Below are 19,978 nucleotides of genomic sequence, written 5' to 3'. Positions count from 1 at the left end.
AACCTACTAGATGGTGCTGACAGCAGAAGAGCTAATGTGTGAGTGAACAGCTCCTTTGTATGAAATTTTAGTCAGGCTGGGGGGAAGGGTGTGGCGGGTGCCCTGGATGATCAATGCCTTGATGCTCCTTTACCCATGAACCCAGCCTCAGTACAGTTCTTATGACAGTGCCACAACACAGTTAAAACACAAACAAGCAAACAAGTATTCAAATATACCTGCAGAAAAAAATTTATTGAGATCTAAAATCTTAACAAGAAATAGGGAACTTTAGAAAACATCCACATGGAATTTTATCTTCTTGCAATGTTAATCTAACAAAAAAAAACCCCAGAAAACAAAACAGTCTATAAAACTGTGCTGTCCTCTCTGCCTGCAGTAAATGTTCAGTTTCTACGAGATACACCTGCACACTTTGGTAAAGTTACAAGTCACAAAAGAAAACAAAAACCAACCAAAGAAAACATCTTCCTTGGTACAGGCTGTAACTACAAAATAAATTCATGAAGGAAACCATTTATCCCGCTTAAAAAAAAATAAAAATTATAATTAAAAAAAAAAACAAAAACAAAAACAAAAATGTAATACAGACACCCTTGGAATTCTCAGTTGCTGAGTTAAAAACAAGATGGAACTAATGCCCATCTCAGCCCTCAATGACACCCACCCAGCGGCGCACTCTGAAAGCCAGGCTTCACAGGTGGGCGGGCGTCCAATGGCTCACTGGTGAACACAATGAAATGTCAAGCCCAAGGCACATGCAGTTTCAACTCAGCTGGTCCCCTGAGCTGAGGTGACAGCCAAGTTCCTCTACTGTTGTGTCAGCAGATGGAGGCCAGGGCTGAGGCTGGCCCATGGCACTGTCCAGGTCTCCTATGAAGGCCTGAGGGATGGCTGCAGGGGTTATCCCTTGAATGAAGTACATAGATGGCTGCCAGGAAGAGGTGCCTGAGCAGCTGGCATGGGGAGAGAACTCCTTCCAACATGATGATGAGGCAGACCTCATGGGGCTCAACAGTTTCTAAGCCCATCTCCACCCCCCCCCCCAAAAAAAAGAAAAAGAAAAAAAGAAAAGTTTTTTTCCCCTTCTTTTGGGAGAATAAATTGCAGGCTTTGTTATTTAAAAAGAAAAGAAAGAGGAATGAAAAACATTAGTCCAACTGGTAGCCAGAACATGGGGTTCCTATAGGTTCCTGGTTAACTGGCAACCACAGCAGAAGAGTTGCCAGGGACAGACATGATAGGACAACACCTTCAAGCTACATCCACTATGAACTTGGGCCGTCTGCCTGGGTCTTGGCATCACCGGCCGCTGCCATAGCCAGGGAAGAGCTGGTTGAGAATGGTCTGCAAGGGCTGATTCACTCGGGTTGGGGAGCTGTGGTCCAGGTCATAGCGACATGCTGGGCAGCTGAACACCTGGGCACGGAAGGACCTGTCCAGGCAGTCCTGTATGAGACATGGGCGGGTTGAGGGGACAGCTGGGAGCAGGCACACAGGACTCCGTCCTAACTCTCAAGCACCCACTGGGCTCCCTCTTGGTAGTCCCTGGCAACATCCCACAGGGTATGGGGTTCTGGGATCTCTACAAAGGATACAGCTGAAGCAACTACCAAGAAACCACCAACATGCAGAGGGTGGGTTTAAGCCATACTCCCACCTGCATTCTCACCTTACAAACGTTGTGCTGACACACGGTGGTGACTGGCCGGAACACCAACTCCTGGCAACAGATGCACTGGAAAGCCTCCTTCACCTTGCTCAGGAAGATCTGGTACTGCAGGGCAGGTGCAAAAGGGCCCATTTCCATCATTCTCACTCCAGTCACAAGACAGCGTCTCCTACACCCATCTGACCCTGAGCAAAGACTAAGGACATTGCAGTGGACAGACACAGAGACAAGGCCTCGGACGACACAAGGTGGCAACCCTGTGCAGCTGACCTGGCCTCAGACACTGAAAATGATAGGAAGGGGCTGAGCTTCTTCAAGTCCCTTTAGTACAGACCTCAGCTTTCAGCCCTGAGGCACATAGAGTGTGTTTGTGAACTGACTATCAAGAATCAAGGTCCATAAGAAGTAGAGGCTTTATTCAGTTTGACCCCAACTGAACCCCAGAAGCTGGCCTCTCCAAGACACCAGCCATCAAGGCAGGGCCTCACCCTGGTTCAACAGGTCTTCATCAGCACACATTTATAGCACTTACATAAGAATGTCACTCCGGGAACACACTTAAGTCTAGCACAGCAAAAGCAAAGGGACTCCCAAAGCCACAGAGGCACAACAGAAAATAGGTGCAGCAGCCTGTGTGGTGATTTGCATATGCTTGGCCCAGGGAGGGGCATTATTAGGAAGGAAATGTGGCCTTGTTGGAGTAGGTGTGTCACTGTGGAGGTGGGCTTTAAGACCTTCATCCTAGTTACCTGGAAGCTAAGAACTCTCCTAGCTACGTTCTGATGAAGATGTAGAACTTTCAGCTCTGCCTACACCATGCTTGCCTGGACAATGTCATGTTCCCACCTTGATGATAATGGATTGAACCTCTGAACCTGTTAAGCCAGCCCCCACTTAAATGTCTTTATGAGAGTTGCCTTGGTAATGGTGTCTGTTCACAGTAGTAAAATCCTAAGACACTATATGAGCTCAACCCATGGATGGATGGACCACCACCACAGAAGGCAGTGTTCGAAGAGGAATATTACTCAAGCATGAAAAAGGGTATTCTGCTATCCACTCCAACACAGGTGAGCCTCAGTGCTGTGAGCCAGCATAGAAAAACAAAACTGCAGGGTCCCACTGCCAGGAAGTCCTCGGAGTCAGAACCACCGAGGAAGAGGAATGGTGGGTGCCAGAAGCTAGTTAGTGTTAAAAACAAGCAGCTTTGGTGTTGGGTATGGAGAGTTCCAGAGATAGCTGCACAACCACAGGAGTCCGGGCCATGTGCAGAAGACACTGGAGTGCTATAGTAGGGAACAGACTCTGACCAAGCTTGCCCATAGGAGGGTAGGACCCAAGTGGCTCACCGGCCCATCCTGAAGGGAGCTCAGCACGTCATCCCACAGCTTGGCGTTGCCCTTGTCCTCCTTGATGAGGTTGGCCTGCTGCAATGGAAGTGTGTAGGGCTCCAGCTTGCTCTTCTTGGAGACACGGGGGCTTGTGGTGGCCGGGCCTGTGGGGAGTTGGGAGGAGGCAGAACAAGGCCTGTTGAGTGCAGCACTGCTGCTGAGCACGTCAGATGTGTGGGGCATACAGGATGGACAGGAAGACCCAACGGGTAGACACCCACCTGTGGACTTCCGCTTGCTTTTGCCTATCTTGGAAGATGATGGTCCCTGCTCCAAGGCCTTGGCCGGGCGCTTCCTGTTCTTCTCCTTGTTAGCCAAGGCCTCCAAGTAGCCTTCAGGATACTGAACGGGGAGGGTGGAAGGCAGAGTCAGGACTCGGCCCATCCTGCAGTCACAGTGCCATCACCCAACAAGCTCTTGGGCACCCAAGGGGATTTACTATGCAAGCATAGAGGCCAAGTATGGCAGCAAAGAGATCCTAGCACTCGGAGGTCAGTAGTCCTTTAAGGCCAGCAGCCTGCACTCTGTGGAAAGAAGATCCTTACCCAAAACTACACAGAGCCAGGACTGACAGCACATTCCTATCACCCCTCAGGAGTTCAAAGGTCATCCTGAGGGTTGGGGATTTAGCTCAGTGATAGAGTGCTTGCCTAGCAAGCGCAAGGCCCTGGGTTCGGTCCCCAGTTCCGAAAAAAAGAAAAGGGGGAAAAAAAAAAAAAAGGTCATCCTGAGCTATATAGCAACCTCAGGCTAGCCGAACAGAGGTCCACAAAGCCAGGTACGGAAATGCCCTACCTGTGATCTGGGAGACTACAGCAGGAGGATGGTTATGAGCTACAGGCCAGCCTTAGTTACAATATGAGACCTTTAAAGATCACACAAAGAAAAGTCTTACCAGTCCTACCCCTGACCATTTCCTAGCCCCCAACCCTGCTTCTGCACACGCAGGCAGGCAGGCAGGCAGGCAGGCAGGCAGGCAGGCAGGCAGGCAGACAGACACACACACACACACACACACACACACACACGTTTCTGTACATCCTGCTATACACATTTAGTGCAGCCCACAAACGCATGCCCTTTGGACCACTAAGGTTCCTAAATGTCCCCAAACAGGATGAAAGTGTGACTAGTATCTTGAGGGCTTGCTATCCTTAGCTGCACATGCAACTCCCTGTCTTCTATCAGTCCTGGTAGCTTCTTCCTACTGATGCTTTCATCAGGAGTCGGGAACAGAAGAAACATCAGCCACATGCACGTGTGTGTGTGTGTGTGTGTGTGTGTGTGTGTGTATACTGTGTGTATGCAATGCCTGAAGAAACATCAGCCACATGCGTGTGTGTGTGTGTGTGTGTGTACTGTGTGTATGCAATGCCTGAAGAGGCTGTCAGGTCTTATGACTGGAGTAATAGACGTTGTGAACGGCCATGTGGGTGCTGGGAATCAGACTAAGACCCTCTGCAGGCGCAGCCAGTGCTTTTAACTGAGCCATCACTCTCTCCTTAGGATTTTCTTCAAGATAGGAGCTCATGAAGTCCAGGCTGGCCTATCTTCACTGTGGAGGCTAGCCTCGAACCCCTGATCCTGATTTATGTGGTGCTACAGATAAAACACGGACTTCACGAAAAGGGATGCTCTACCCAGAGCCACAGGCCTAACCCCACTTTTGTTTTGCCAAGAGGGTCTTGCTATGTAGCCCAGGCTGGCCTTGAACTCAGAATCCTCCTGCCTCTGCCTTCTGAGGGCCAGCCAGGACCACAGTTCCTAGCCTGGGGCCTGGAAGCAGATGAAGTACCCATAATCCCAGCTCCCACCATGATGGACACACACCTGCATAGTGAGGCCCAGCTGCCGAGTGCGGTCCTTGCCCTCCCGAGTCCACGGCTCAGGTTCAGTGTCATCCCGTCGAAGGAGATAGCGCCACACAATGAAGCCAGATTTCCCCTTCTCCGGCCAGTACTTGACCACCTGTGGAGAGGACAGTGTGGCTGGTGCAGTGTGGTGTGGGGATCTCGGGGCACAGGCAGGACATGGCAGGCTCACTGCTCACCTTGTAGATGCCATCATAGCGGTTCCCCTCTGCAGGTGCGTACTTGCTATGTTTGCCTCCCTTCATGTTCCGGACCACACGCACCGGCTTACCCTGGCGCCAGTCTTCAGCCTCCGCACCTTTCTCATTGATTGGGGAGTGGCAATTGAGCGCCAGAGCCCTTTGGGGACACAGGACACACATGGGAAGTCACAACATGTCTCCCCAAAAACGGCACATCCTGTCATGCATAGATCCATGGCATCAGCAACAAGCTTGCTAGCTAGCACAGGCCAGAACCTGCCAGAGGCAAGTCTGATCTAAATGCCCCCAAAAGGGGGTGCAGGGGCTGCTCAGTGGTTAGAGCACTGGTTGCTCTCAAAGGACCTAGTTCAATTCCCAGCACCTATATGGTAGCTCACAACTGTCTGTGACTCCAGACCCAGGAGATCCAGCACCCTTCTCCTGATCTCTGTGGACACTGCCCTGGAAGATGTGTTAGAACTGCACCCTGGCTACAATAGACCAGAACACAGGGGACCCTGCCCAGAATCTTTCCCCCATGATGAAAGTGTTACACCTGGGGGGGTTGGGGATTTAGCTCAGCGGTAGAGTGCTTGCCTAGCAAGCACAAGGCCCTGGGTTTGGTCCCCAGCTCTGAAGAAAAAAAAAAAAAAAAAAAAAAGAAAGTGTTACAGTGTTACACCTGGCTGGGATTGTGGCCACGAGACACAGATCCACCATGAGGGAAACAGAAGTAGATATAAACATGGTATACAGCCAGGATGGGGGTAGCCTCTTTCCAGTGGTAGACACCACTGTCTATGGAAACATGACTTGGAGAAAATTCCTAGGGCTGGGGGCATAGCTGAGTGGATAGCATTGGCCTAGCATTCACAACGCCATGGGGCTGGACAGATGGCTCAACAGTTAGGGCACCAACTGCCTTTGCAGAGGACCCAGGTTCAATTCCCAGCACTAACATGGGACTGACACTATCTGTTAACTCCAGCTCTACCAGACCTGATGCCCTCTTGTGGCCTCATACTAGACAGAAGTGGTGTTCAGACATCCAGACAAAACACCTTCTGCAGCCTTCAGGGAAGATGTCTTCTTGATATAAAATAAGCCTGAGACTTGAATCTAGATCACACCTTTAACCTCTGACAAGCCAGCATGGTACGCACACTGAGACTGTCTCAAAACTGAGATTTAGATCTCTGGGTAAGAGTCCATAAGGAGTGGAGCACTGGGAGCCATGCGCTTACAGACCTGTTGTTATTAGTGAGTTTCTGGTCAGAGGACTGTCCCGCTGTACGCTTGTTGCCAGAGAGGTCTCGGCCACCACTGCCCGTGTAGGTGAAGAAATTGCCATTATCCTGCAATGGAGAAGAATGGCTATGAGCCCTCAGCATAGGGGGCGTAAGTTGCCCAACTAGGTGAGGACAAGAGTATGAGCCCTGAGGAGGCAGTGACTGGGAGGCTCAAAGCAAACGGAGTCTGAGAGGCAGTGGTATAAGGATGCCCAGAGGAGCCACGCAGCCATCCTGTGTCCCCCTAACAGGCAAACCAAATGCAGCTCTCTGAAATGCCAAGTCCTCTCCTAGCATGGAGGAACTGGAAGGCACAACGCTTAATGCCATGAGCCAGACTCAGGAACACACAGCACAGCGTCCCATGCCTGGAATCCCCAGTTGTCAGACCAGAGAGGGAAGGCAGTGTCAGGGACTGCCGAGACGCAGGGAGTTCAGTGCCTGATAAACAAGTCTCAGCACAGGGAACACCAGAGCTCTGGAGACGGATATAGAAACAGTGGCACCTAACATGTCCTGTGACTGAAATTGGAGTGCCCCCTTTGCTGAGAAGGGTGTGGAATGTCTGCCCAACCTGTCATTTCCCAGCCTCCCTTCTCATTAAGCAGCCATCACACCCCAACAGAGCTGCCCTGAGCACAAAGCCAGGCCGGCTCCTGCTACCCCACTCAACCACACCCATTGCAGCATGCTCAGAACCATTTTTCCTCTCCTCATAAAATCAAGACTTATTTTTGTGCTTTAGGTAACACTTCGTGGCATCCCTTTGGCAGAAATGAACCACAAGTGTTCTTGTTGTCTGCGGATACTACTAGGTCTAACAGGAATGACGGAAACACATTGAGAGCAGAACCTTGCAGCCCTAGACAGCACTAAGGGTGGGTGTCCAGTATGGAGACTGGGTAGAAGGACACAGAGAATCCTAACAGGCTATCCAGAGCCAGCCACAACTCCTGATCCATCTATCAGCCACGGTGGGCAATGCCGAGAGGCAAGTCTTGGTGAAGGAAGGGGCACAGTGCTCACCACATCATCCTCATAGCCACCAGCCAGCACCAGTGAGTAGGCACCGTCGTTGCTCCGACCATGAATACCCGCCACATGTGGCCGATGCACACCGGACTCACTGACCTGCGAAGACCACAGAGATACCCACTCCATCTCCTGTGGACTGTGTCCCTCTGCATACCACCCCAGGATGACAGTCCCAACAAGAGCACACTGGCCCAATGGACCATAAAGGAGCTCCTTTGGCCATGACAAGGTTCTAGGGTTATGCTGCAACCTGACACCCTTCTCCAAGCAGGTACCCGCCTGAACCCCATTCAGCAATCATTTCCTGCCTCTGCCACATCTGAGACAAACTCAATAGAGAAATGTCTGGAACCCTGGAGGATCAGCATACCTGGACTCTGAAGCGCCACATGGTGCCCACGGGGACACCAGGGATGGGCCCGAAGTGGTTGGCCGGTACAATAGTACACTCTGTGGTGCGGCCCACACATGCCATGCCCTGCCGTGTGGAAAGGGCTATGTGAGCAATAGGGAGTGGGGAACAGGGACAGGGACAAGAAAGGATGTGTATGCCTCACCTTGCCCCAGTCCCGTCGGGAGGAGGAAGTGGCTGACGCCATCTTTGCCTTCTTCTTGCTTTTCTTCAGTTTCTCCCCTGCTTGTACCACCTCACTGGAGTCAGTTCGGCAGCTGGGGCAGTACCTAGGAAGACAAGAATGTCACCTGCATGTGGCCCAGTGCCCAAGGACAAGATGGACAGTGTCCTTTCCCCAGACACTAGATAGGCTGAAGAGAGAAGCCATACAACCCACATGGCCATTCAGAAGCAAGGTCATGAGAGCTTAGTCAAATCGGAAACGTGGGTCTCTGGGCAGCTATGCACACTTGGAGGCACATGGTTGGACTCCAAGCTGGGCCATCCCTACTACCATAGAATGTCTATAGCACATGAGTACTCTGAACTTTCTGCTAAGAGCCCTGCCTACAGAAGGCCAGAGGGCTCTGCAGGTAGCAGCTTGCCACCAAGGTGAGTTCAATCCCCAGGACCTACATGGTAGAGAGAAGTAACTACCAAAGCTGTTACACACCCAAACACAAAACAAAAATAAATCAAAAAAAAATCTTTTTCAAAGAACCCCAGAGACCCATGGTGGTGCAACCCAACATTCAGCAGGCAGAGGCGGGTGGATCTCTGAATTCAAGGCCAACCTGGTCTACAAAGTGAGTTCCAGGACTGTGGGGATCACACAGAGAAGAAACCCTGTCTCAAATTGGGGTGAGGGGGCTAAAGTGCCACCTCCTACCACTTTATAAGAAATAAAAAATTCAAAGCCAAGCAGAGTCACTCAGGCCTGTATTTCCAGAAAGTTAGAGGCAGAGAAGTATTCCAGCTCAGAGCAGGCCTGGACTATAAAATCGGACCTTATCTCAAAAAGAACCCCCCTCCAACACACACACACACACACACACACACACACACACACACACACACACACACACACACACACACACACACGTGCGCGCGCCCAAGAACAGAGCTGGAGTGGTGGTTGCTAACACTGGCTGTCTATTTCTGCAGAGGACTGGGGCCCAGTTCCAGCACATGTGCCATTGGGATCACAGTCAACTGTTATTCCAACCCCAGGAAGATGGACATCTCTGGCCTCTGTAGGTACCCTACTCACGTGCACATTAAATATAATTTAATAATAAAGACAAATTTTAGGGCTGGAGATGGCTCAGCAGTTAAGAGTACTGGCTGCTCTTCCAGAGGACCAGGGTTCTGTTCCCAGTGCCCACATGGCAGCTCAAAAGGTCCAGAGGGGGGTTGGGGATTTAGCTCAGCGGTAGAGCGCTTACCTAGGAAGCGCAAGGCCCTGGGTTCGGTCCCCAGCTCCGAAAAAAAAAAAAAAAAAAAGGTCCAGAGGATCTGACCTCCTCATATAGAAAAAACACCAACACACATGAAATTAAAATTAAAATAAATGAATAAAAATTTAAAAGTCAAACAAAAAAGGCTGGGCAGTGATGGCATATGCTTTTAATCACAGAACTGGGGAGGCAGACAGGCAGGTCTCTGAGTTCAAGACCAGTGAGTTCCAAGACAGCTAGGGCTACACAGAGAAATCCTACCTTTAAAATGAGCAAATCCCAATGCTGAGTAAGGGAAAGACCATGGGCCATGTGACAATATCCTTCCTTCTCTGCCAGGGCTCAGGTTTCCCATCTGCACAGCATCAGACAGCTCAAAAGTAGCCCCCTTGGGCAGAGGGAAACCACGCAAGCTCCCCAAGTGCACAGTGCACAGTGGAGTGGGGCACATATTGGCAGGCCTGAGGGATAAGCCAGACTCCCTTAACACTGGTGCAGCTTCCTCTCATGAGCCTGAAGCCAAGCTGGCGGTCAGAAGTCCTGGCCAAACTCCCACCACTGCTTCCCCAGCACTGGGCTTACAGGGCCACTAATAGCCAGCTTTTGATGTACTTGAACTCAGGACAGTAGAATTGTACATCAAGGCTGAGCCACCTCCCAGCCTGTCTTACGTTTCCTTCTAGACATGCTAAGTGACCCCAGAGGTATGCCACTCACCACTCTGGCTCAGGGGGGACACAGGTGAGCGGTGGCTGCAGGCAGTACAGGTGGAAGGCCATGTCACACTCATCACACAACACTTGTTTCTCGGGAGCCTCACGCCCACCACAAATATGGCAGGCACACTTGCGACACGGTTTGTTCTCGTCATCCTTGCAGTACTGGCAGGATGGGCCGCTCTTCCCTGTATTCCGGAGGGCAGGAGGGGCTGCAGCAGGCTACAATGCCACCCGGGACTGCCATCCCCACCCAGGCACTCTCAGGGCCCGACCAAGACTCACGTCTCGAGGGGCTACCAATCAAGGGGCTCCTCTCATTAGGGAGCTCAATCTTCAAGACTTCATCCACAAATATGATCCGACAGTTGTTGAGCTGAGAATCATTCCTGCAGAACATCACAAAACCTTAGCACACTGTGGGGCTGAGCCTGGCTTCCACCTGGGTGCGTTCCTCCCCTTTGGTTTCTATATATGTGGATTCCACTATCTGGGCCCCTGGGCCCCTGGATGCCCAGGAATTCCGCCCCTGCCTCCCTCCCATGTCCCTACAGCAGTGTAAGCTTCTGCATATGGCTTCTATGTAGGTGCTGAGGATTTGAACTCAGGTTCTCAAGTTTATGCACTCGGGTTCTCCTTACCCACTAAAGCAGGAGTTTGAAGATAGCCTGGGCAAGACAGTAAGATTTGGTACCTTGCCCTTGACCTGCTGTGCAGGCCTCCAAGAACCACTCAAGCCTACACCCTCCCATAGCATGGGGACAAGGTGGACAAACACACAGAAGCATTCAGAAAGCCAAGGCTGGAGACCTTGGAGTGAGACTAGGACAGAGAGGGCCCAGTGGGAGAGTAAGGGAGCCTTATCAGGGTCCCAGTCACTCACAAAAGCATGAGGTCACTCACAAAAGCATGACGTTGCCATACAGTTCACGTGCCGTCCTGGTTTGGCGCTTCCTACAAATCTCAACATCATACCAGAAGCCACGTTTTCTGGGATAGTCCACGTTGTAGTTGGCCATGACCACCTGACCCACCTCCAGGTCCTCCCAGGGGATCACAGTGCGAGCGCGAGCACGGACATTCTTGGCTTTGACAATGTCCACTCCATGCTCTGGATAGCTGCAAGCAAAGGCCCAACCTCAGACCTACAAGGCCAACACATGCAGTCCCTTCATAGGGCCAGAGATGTGGTAGCATGGGGAGCCATATTCTGGGCAATCCCAGTGTGTATGCTGGTGACCCAGGTATGTAGAACAATGCGGGCAAATGTGGCCTCCCAAAGTGACTCCCTCCCCATCCCAGCATCTAGGGAAATAGTGACTTGAAAATGGGGCTTTTGCAGCTAGGTGAGCCTGATGACAATAAGGACAGCTCTGGGTTCTCATGAGAGAAGTGACAAAACAGAAGCAAGCATGTAACACAGACAATAGCAAACACTATGGGAAGGTGGCCATATGCCCACAAACACCAAGTCAGGGCAGCATACAACAGTTGGCTTGGGGAACCAGACGTTAGGAAATTGTTCAAGGACTAAGTGAAATAAATGTTTCTCCACATCCAGGTATGGAGGCAGATAGACCAGAGTTGACTATTGCACAGAGTATTCCCTGCGCACTGCAAGGCTTGCTCTCTGGGCAGCTGTGAGCTAGATCACCCACCTCAGATTCACTCACTTCAGGTCCATCACAGAACTGTGCTCAGCAAGCACCCTCTGCAAAGGACTTCCACACAAAATGGCTGACTATTTAAATAAAACTTTATCGATAACAATAAGCAGGGGCTACATGTGATCCCAGAGCTGGAACATGGAAATCTCTAACAAGATGTCAATTTATGCTACTGAGAACTATACCATCTACTGTCTTGATGGAAACCATCCTAGGTAGGTGAGCCATCCAGACCATCCAAGCCATGGACAGTAAAGAGCTGAGACCAAAACTGCATATGACCAGGAGAGGAAAATAGAGTTCAGCAAAGCCATAAGGTCAGGGGCCTCCTCCACGTGTGGGATACTGGTCTTATGGAAACTCTCCTGTGAATTGTGAGGGCAGGGCAGTGCTCTGGATTGGGCTGGAGACTCACGATGGTACTCACTCATCATACTTGATGTGGTACATGATGTCATCCTCTGGGGCCATAATGGCACTGGAGCTACAGGGCTCTTCCTCAGATAGGGCTTTCTTCTGTACCTGGACCACCTGGGCCTCAAACCATGCACCAAAGATATTGTCACGCACGTCCACGTACTCATTAACCTACAGGAAGCAAAAAGGTTCAGGGAACCCAGCAGCAGGGCAGAACCAGGGTCAAGAATTTAGGTTGTAGGCAAAGAGTTTCTTTTGTCACGGTGATTGAACCAAGGACCACATGTGCCTGTAGCCCAGGTTGGCCGACAAGCCTGACTCTGTAGCTCAGGTTGGCCTCACACACTCGAGCATGCTGCCTCAGCCTCCAGAGGGGATAGCAGCCAAGCTCAGCCCTATGGGCACTGGACGGGACTGGACTACTCTGTACAGAGAGCTCAATAAACACTTTCTGCAGGAGACCTCTGCTCTGATGGCTTACTGACAGCAAATAAATAGTGACCACATGTGATACTAGGTCCAGGTGTGAGCCACATCACAGGCCTCCATATACTCCAGAGTGGAAGCTCCCATGTAACCCTAGGTCCTGGGGGAGACACTATACTGCCACAAAGCCTAGCAGGTAAGTCACAGAAGGCAGAGGTGGCTCTCATGGGGCACTCTTCAGCCTCAACCACATCTAGGTTTCTCAGGGAGGCTCAACCTCCAGTTTGTCAAACATACAGAAGTTTCAACGGTCATGGGAACACGACAGTATGTATAATGCAGTCACCAGAGAGTCCCAAGGGACCCTGGAAGGCTGTCAGTACAGTGATCAGTAGGCATCACCAGGGTTGGCAAAGTATAACTCTGGGCTGGGTGCAAACTCAGAAAGCCACAATCACATCTGCACATAGTCACAGGGAACCTCACCTTGTACAGTCCTAGGTCAGTGTCCTCCCACACAGTCTTGTCATCCCCATCAGCTGTCCCTTCACCATGCGTGGACGACTTGTCTGATTCACTGTGACCCACACCATAGCCAGAGTCAGAGTCTGAGAGCTCCGAGTCCCGTTCTTTCGTACTGAGAGGTAGGGCCAGACTCTGGCGCACCAGCAGCTGGATTGTGTCATTGAGGCGCACGTCATAATCGAAGAGTGTGTGACCATCCTCCATCTGTGGGGAAATCCACAAAGACCAGGCATGGAGCAGGGGTAGATGAGGAATACAGAGGCCAGCCAAAGCTCTGTCCCAGTCCTGGGCACTCACAGCTGCTCCTGTTAGTAGCCGCAGAGGTTTTAGGGTTTCAGTGAATGACGTCCCATCCCTGGAAACTAACTGGGAGGGCATAAGAGAGAAAGGCTTGCAGGCCCATATAGCCCATGGTAACCGAGACCAAGTCTGACCAAGCCTGAGGACCATGTGAGGACTGGGACTGCAGAAAGAAGAAGGACTTCTGGTATACAAATAGGGCTACGGGGTGGGGGAGGGGATGGGGGATGGCAACCCATCTGAGGGTACAGCACTCTTCAGGAATCGGACTGGGTCTCTCTTCGGGAACTCTGTACCAGGAACTCTCCTTGTGGGAACAGGACTTGCTTGGGAACAAATAGCTTGGGAGACAATGTGGTCAGCAGTCCGTGACTGCTCTGATACACACTTACATTGGAGGCTAGAACCTTCACAATACGGGTCACCCAACACAGGGACTTTGCACCACAGGCCATACTTGGGGATCCCAAGGTGGAAGTGGATTGGAGAGAAAACACACATGGCAGTGCCCACAGTGAAACCAAATCCTTCTGCAGATGGACAAACACTGTTGTGTGCTATCCACACAGTGAAACATTACTCAGTCTTCAACAGGAGCACAGCTAAGAAAGCAACCAGGGACATCTGACAGCCATAGACATATAATGTCCATGCATATGACATACAATGCCCATTCTTATGACATATAAGGCCTATGTACATGACATATAATGCCCATGCATATGACATACAATGCCCATGCATATGACATACAATGCCCATGCATATGACATATAAGGTCTATGCATATGACATACAATGCCCATGCATATGACATACAATACTTAAGCACATGACATACAATACTTAAGCACATGACATACAATACTTAAGCACATGACATATAATACCTATGCACATGACATAAGACCCATGCACATGACATACAATACCTATGCATGACATATAATGCCCATGCATATGACATAAGGCCCATGCATATGACATACAATGCCTATGCACATGATATATAATGCCTATGCACATGATATATAATGCCCATGCACATGATCTACAATGCCCATGCACATGACCTACAATGCCTATACACATGACATACAATGCCTATGCACATGACATACACAAAGTTTTCAAAGACAAAGCTACAAGGACTGGTGGTCAGTCCTACTAGAACCGCCAGAAGGTAGGGACAGCAGTGTAGGCAATTAAACCACACAAGCCTCCCCTGCCCCTAAGGAGCCCACTAAGCTGCTCCAACCATGGTCACGGCCTGGGATAGTAAGGGCAGCCCCACTCAACATGCAGGGCAGGATGTGGCTAGAACAGGCTTGGGGCAGACTCACCCAGTAGTTCTAACTAGAACTCCTAACTCACAAGGCTGGTTGGGTGGCTTCTGACTGCTGCTTCTGGAACTACCCCTGAAGGGCCCCAGGAAAGCAGGCAGATGCCTGCAAGGTGTATGACTAGGAATAAGGATAGGTGTAGTGCCCCCCACCCTCCACTTGCCAAATGGCTGGTTAGGAAATTCAGGAAAGCATGTGAGCCCAGGCTCTGGTCACCCTTGGGATCATCTGTCACAAGAGGACAGGACAGTCTAAGAACCTGAACGACTTCAACTCCCACTCAATGACCTCAACAACAACTGAGTCCAGCAAGAGCTAAATCCAGCACTTAGTCGCAACTTCTACAAACTTCTAAGATTGAAAAGAAAACCCAGGGGGCTGGGGATTTAGCTCAGTGGTAGAGCGCTTACCTAGGAAGCGCAAGGCCCTGGGTTCGGTCCCCAGCTCCGAAAAAAAGAACCAAAAAAAAAAAAAAAGAAAAGAAAAGAAAACCCAGGGCTGGGGCTGCGTACACTCCAGAGTGCAAAGACCCTGGGCTCCATCCCCAGCACTACAGAAACCTGCCTGTCTCCATCTCAAGTAGAAACAAGTCCAGGGTTATCCTTGGTTACATAATGAATTTGACTACAGCCTGGGCTACATGAGACCTTTATCAAGGTAAGTAAAAGCTAGTGAGATGGCTCAGCAGGTAAGAGCTCTTGCCCTGTGAGTCTACAGTGGAAAGTACCAACTTTCAACACTGTCCTCTGACCCCATACATACCAAGGTGCATACACACACAGTAACAAGTTTTAAAAAAATCAACAAATAACATTTTCAGACAAGACTTTGCTCAGACTGGCCTTGAACCTGCAACCCAGCCTCAGCCTCCTGAACAGCCTAAGAGAAAGGCCTTGGCCCAGTCACTTTGTTCTGGACACATTAGGGTAGGGAGGAGGGCAACACGGTTACCTGTAGCTCAATTTGACCCTGAACTCTACAGGCAGAGGAGACTCACACAGTGCTGAAATGACAGGTGTGGTTTACAGAGTACTCAAGCATGCCAGACAAGCATTTAACCAACTCTGTCAGCTAGGCTCATGTCAATCACCCATGACACCAGCTAATGAAAAGTTGAGAGGGAAATATTCCAAGGGACTTCTGGGTGATTTTCTGGAGACTATCTCAAAAGCAGGGAACCCCGGTGGAGAAACAGAACTCTCTGAGTGTACATCATCCTGAGGGGACCCTAGGCTGATATCTGGTGACACCACCAAGCAAGCCAGGCCCTGCTGAACTCATAACGCATCACCATATGCAGCAGACCCCAGTCAATCATGCTTATTATTTGGGACATGAAAGGTTAAGTTGCCCCTGACCAGAGGGGAAAGGAACCTGGAAACGTTAGAGAAAAGCCTGTGCATACTGAGCACATTGGAGACTATGGCTATTTTCACAGGCAGTTTTAAGATAACACAGGTCTGCCAGACACATCTCACATCTGCCCTGGCAGGGATGCAGCTCAGATACAGATGGCTCCCACATACCCGCCATCCCACTCAGAGGCAAAGAGGGGCCAGCACACCAACTCCAGACACTAGCTAGCTCCTTTCAGTTCTGGAGTCTCAACAGAACTACGCATCTGAGCCACAAGAGAAAAGGAGAAAGTGAGTGAGTCAGAAACCATCTAAAACCATATGGAAGAATGGCCTATTTGCATGGTTTCTGTTGCTATCAACCACAACAGAAGCAGGCTTTCCCCAGCTCTCTGCCTGCCCCCACCTTCCAGCCCCTTGCTCCATTCCCATGACCTGCTGTAACAGAGCTACAGCGTGGAGAGAGGGAGGAAAGGGGCTAGGCAGTAATGTGTGCTGCAGGTTTGCGACAGTTAACTGTGAGGCTTGGCACACTGTTCATTCCTTTAGGTAGAGGCAGGCAAGCTGGGCTACATGAAACCCTGTCTCCCAGTAAAAACCACCAACACCATTCGGGGAGAACCTGGACAAGCATTTCTACCTCCGAGATGGTCCCAGATGTAAGTGAGCCCAGCAACCTGATAGAAGACATAGGCAACCAGTGGAAAGCCAGGGGGAAAAGATTGGATCTCTGCAGTAGGTACGGTCACTAATGTTTATACCTCTTCCACTTACTGTGAACTTGACCCACTACAGACAATTCCCAGTTTGTACTGGGTACAAAAGGAAATGAGTCCCCACTTCGGGCAATCGAACACTGTCCACACACCCAGATGCAGCAATACTCCCACTCCCATCCAGAAGGGGAGCAGTCATGGCCCCTCCTGGGGCCAGGGAGGGGGTCATTTTGATTCCTAACACAAGGCCATCAACTGGCACAGTCAGTCCCAGCGCCAAACCCATGGTCCTGGACACCAGAGGGCAGCAGTGCCCTGCCCAATCACAAAGGCAGGTACAGGCCATGAAAACCTGGCAAATCTACTTTGGACCCTTCTCTGCTGGTTGTAGTGCACTCAGTTCCAAATGTGCCTTGCAGGCACTTGTCCCACACCAGGGACCCCAATACCAGCACATGTGACTCTCAGAACCTCTAGACACTAATAATAAAGAAAGCCCGGCCAGATAAAAACGATAAAACACCCCAAGTGCGGGCAGCTGGGCTGCAAAGATGGCTGAAGGAGTGGAGGGTGTAGCACAGACTACCCCCAATAAGGGCCGCTGACCCCACTTTCCCCACAAGCCTATACAAATCAAAGTTCGGTGAGTAAAGTAGACCCTCCAGGGGTTTACTGTCTCAAGGGAGCAAGCTGCAGGAGATCAGAGTGGCTCTCAAAAGAAAAACCTAGTCCCCTCTCAGGGCCACCACGTGAGGACCGTTAAACTAATTTTAAGCCGAAACCTCCTTAGGTCCTCTGTTGGCCACTTTAAACTTTTTCCTCCAGAAAAATAATTTTTAGAACAGAGTTTAAAAGACAATAAAAAGTATCAGGCTTCGAAGCACGAGGCCAGCTGCCCGGTTACTGAGGAGGCCTGCCTTTGTTCACCCCCTCCTCCTTCCCAGCATCTGAGGCATCTCCTTCCGGGACCGAATGGAGAGGGGGGCTCTTGCTTGGTGGCTTTGAGGCAGGGTGCTTGGAACAAAGCTCAGTGGGTGGGTGAGTGAGCGGCAAGTTCCAGTGGCCACCTTACCTGTTTGCCCCTGTAAAAGAGTCTCTGCAATTGGGGTTCCACGTGAAACAGCTCCTCAATCTTTTTCCTCAGCTCCTGCACCTTGGTCAACCGGGATAGAGAGTTCACGGTGTGGGTCTCCTTCCCATCCATAGTTCGAACCTGGATCCACATGATGCCGATGTGCTGAAGGAATACTGAAAAACAGAGGGAGATCCCAGTCAGTGTGGCCTGTCAGGATGAGGGGAAGTGGAGTACCCTAACCCAGTAGCTTTCTTTACATCTGACTAAGCAAAGGAAGCAACTCCCACGATCAATCACCTGTAGCCCTGGCCCCGCTACATTGGGCAAGACCCCATCCTGGGAGGACCAGGTGGCATAAATTAGGCACTTAATGTCTTAATAACCAGCGAGTGGGGACACTTGAGTGTGAACTGCCAAGACATCCTGGGTGATCCAAGACCATCCACCACGTCTCCGAAGAAGGGGAGGGAAAAATGTCCATAGCGGGAGAAAGGCCCTGGTTAGGCTGAAAGTGGCCGCAGGTACTCATTCATACGTTCAGCCGTTCATTCATTCATTCCACGCAGTCTAAGTCCCAGTAACGGGAACTCGCCAACTCCGAAGCCGATTGGAACCTCTAGTCCCGGGAGGGGAAACTCGGTCACAGAAGGCAAGAGCCCCACACACACACACACTCGGGACTACAAGAGTTCCGGACCCGTGTCTCCCGCGCGCGTGCTTAAAGCAAGACCTCCCCCCACCCCCCGCCGCCTTGGCTGAGGCAACCGGCGGTCTCGACCGGGCTCGACCTCGGCTCGCACTCGTGGCCACAAACTCACCTGAGCCCCACCCGCAGCTGGTTGCCCTCACTTCCCCCGGGACACGACCCTGGCCACTAGGGAAAGAGTTTTAAAGACCTGGGAGGGACGAAGCCCACGCCCACACTAGCGGCCGCCGCCCAGGCCAGACCCCTGGAGCCCCGCGGTTTAAGTTCCGCCCCTCCCGGAGAGTCCACTACTGATTGGTTCCTCTCGGGCTACGTGCCCCGCCCTCCTCGCACGCGATTGGCCGAAATGTACTCAGAGACGCCAGGGCGCGCGAAACCCGACTCGGGCGCGACAATTGAATCTCCAGGAGTGTCCGCTCGCAGGCGCGGAGCCGCGTGCACTCCCCCGCGGGACCGCGCGAGTTTCCCGCGAACTTAGCGGCACCCGAGGGGATAAAAAAACCAAGTGCAGTGTGGAGGGTGCCCCTCAGGTTGCTCCTCAATGGGTGCAGAAGCACGCATGCGCGGTGGCACTGCACTGCCCGGAGCCACGCGCGGGAAACTTCTGCCAAGTTTTCTGATGTGACCGCGTGCGTGCGGGACCGGAGAGGAAGGCTCAACATGGAAGTCACAATTCGGGTTCCTCTAACACGAGGTGTGGAACCCACGCGTGGGCAATGGCTCTGCAAATCGCACCCCGCGCGCGGTAAAATTTTGCAAAGCTCCCCCCAACCCGGGCCGTCAACGTGGTGCGACTGGCTAGTAGGGGTTAAGCGTATAAGACACCCATTGGATTTCCTAAAGCAAGCCCCCCGCAGCCACGCGTGAGAAGAGTTCCTTTCAGTTTTGCGTGGTGCCTGGCGTGCCACTGTGTGAATAAGCGCGCTCTTCCACTCACCTCTCTCGCGGCGACGATCCGCACTCTCCTTTCCCCTGGAGCGCCTGGCTCTAGGTTAGGACTCTGCGGCTGAGTGACCCAGAAGGGAACCAACCGCGTAAATGGCAGAAGACCCAAGTGAGCACTAAAGCGCGGGTTCCTTCCAGCTGCTAGGAGTTTTTTCCCCGCGAAAACTCTGGGCGTTTTTTAGAAGTGGCACAGCCTGCTGCGGGAGACTGCCACCCCAATGGGTGGGGAGGGCTCTTGATTGCTGATTGGCTGGCGCTGTGGCGGGAAGCGAGAAAGCAAGTGGGGCGTCCCCACCACTGAGGATCCACCCCACCCCCGGCTCCGCCCAACGGGCCACAGACTTACCCTGCGGGCTATATCTAGTTTACCAAGAAGGCCCAGGTCTTGTAAACCCCGTAGCAATACCGGGAGAGGAGGAAGGGATCCTCCCTCGCCAAAGATTCCTGACTCCATTACATGCCTATTCCCTGTCAGCTGCCCAAACGTGGACCTCTT

The 19,978-nt window shown here is 51.5% G+C and overlaps 1 protein-coding gene across 5 annotated transcripts; it reads right to left on the bottom strand.

Moving 5' to 3' along the window:
• Positions 1 to 207: 207 nt before the first annotated feature.
• On the bottom strand, positions 208 to 19,937 carry Uhrf1 (ubiquitin-like with PHD and ring finger domains 1). Of its 5 annotated transcripts, none has more exons than NM_001393846.2 (17): positions 19,829 to 19,937; positions 17,829 to 18,038; positions 13,004 to 13,246; positions 12,102 to 12,262; positions 10,911 to 11,126; positions 10,293 to 10,396; positions 10,009 to 10,195; positions 7,998 to 8,121; positions 7,811 to 7,918; positions 7,432 to 7,536; positions 6,365 to 6,471; positions 5,114 to 5,273; positions 4,894 to 5,031; positions 3,285 to 3,405; positions 3,022 to 3,167; positions 1,673 to 1,777; positions 208 to 1,449 (listed from the first exon to the last, which is right to left on the bottom strand). In NM_001393846.2, the coding sequence occupies exons 2-17, from the start codon at positions 17,979 to 17,981 to the stop codon at positions 1,303 to 1,305; spliced, it is 2,325 nt and encodes a 774-aa protein (NP_001380775.1). In that variant the 5' UTR covers positions 17,982 to 18,038; positions 19,829 to 19,937; the 3' UTR covers positions 208 to 1,302. The 5 variants fall into 5 exon arrangements, with proteins under 5 accessions (NP_001380775.1, NP_001380773.1, XP_087421813.1 ...); NM_001393844.2 differs by lacking the exon at positions 19,829 to 19,937 and adding an exon at positions 19,475 to 19,700 and having other exon boundaries at positions 10,009 to 10,219; positions 17,829 to 18,004; XM_087565687.1 differs by lacking the exon at positions 19,829 to 19,937 and adding an exon at positions 19,475 to 19,668 and having other exon boundaries at positions 17,829 to 18,004.
• Positions 19,938 to 19,978: the final 41 nt, after the last annotated feature.

Source organism: Rattus norvegicus, chromosome 9 (genome assembly GCF_021556685.1).
Source record: "Rattus norvegicus strain SHRSP/BbbUtx chromosome 9, alternate assembly SHRSP_T2T, whole genome shotgun sequence".
Lineage (NCBI taxonomy): Eukaryota > Metazoa > Chordata > Mammalia > Rodentia > Muridae > Rattus > Rattus norvegicus.
Note: the sequence above shows the minus strand (reverse complement) of the source record. Positions and strands in the feature narration are given on the sequence as shown.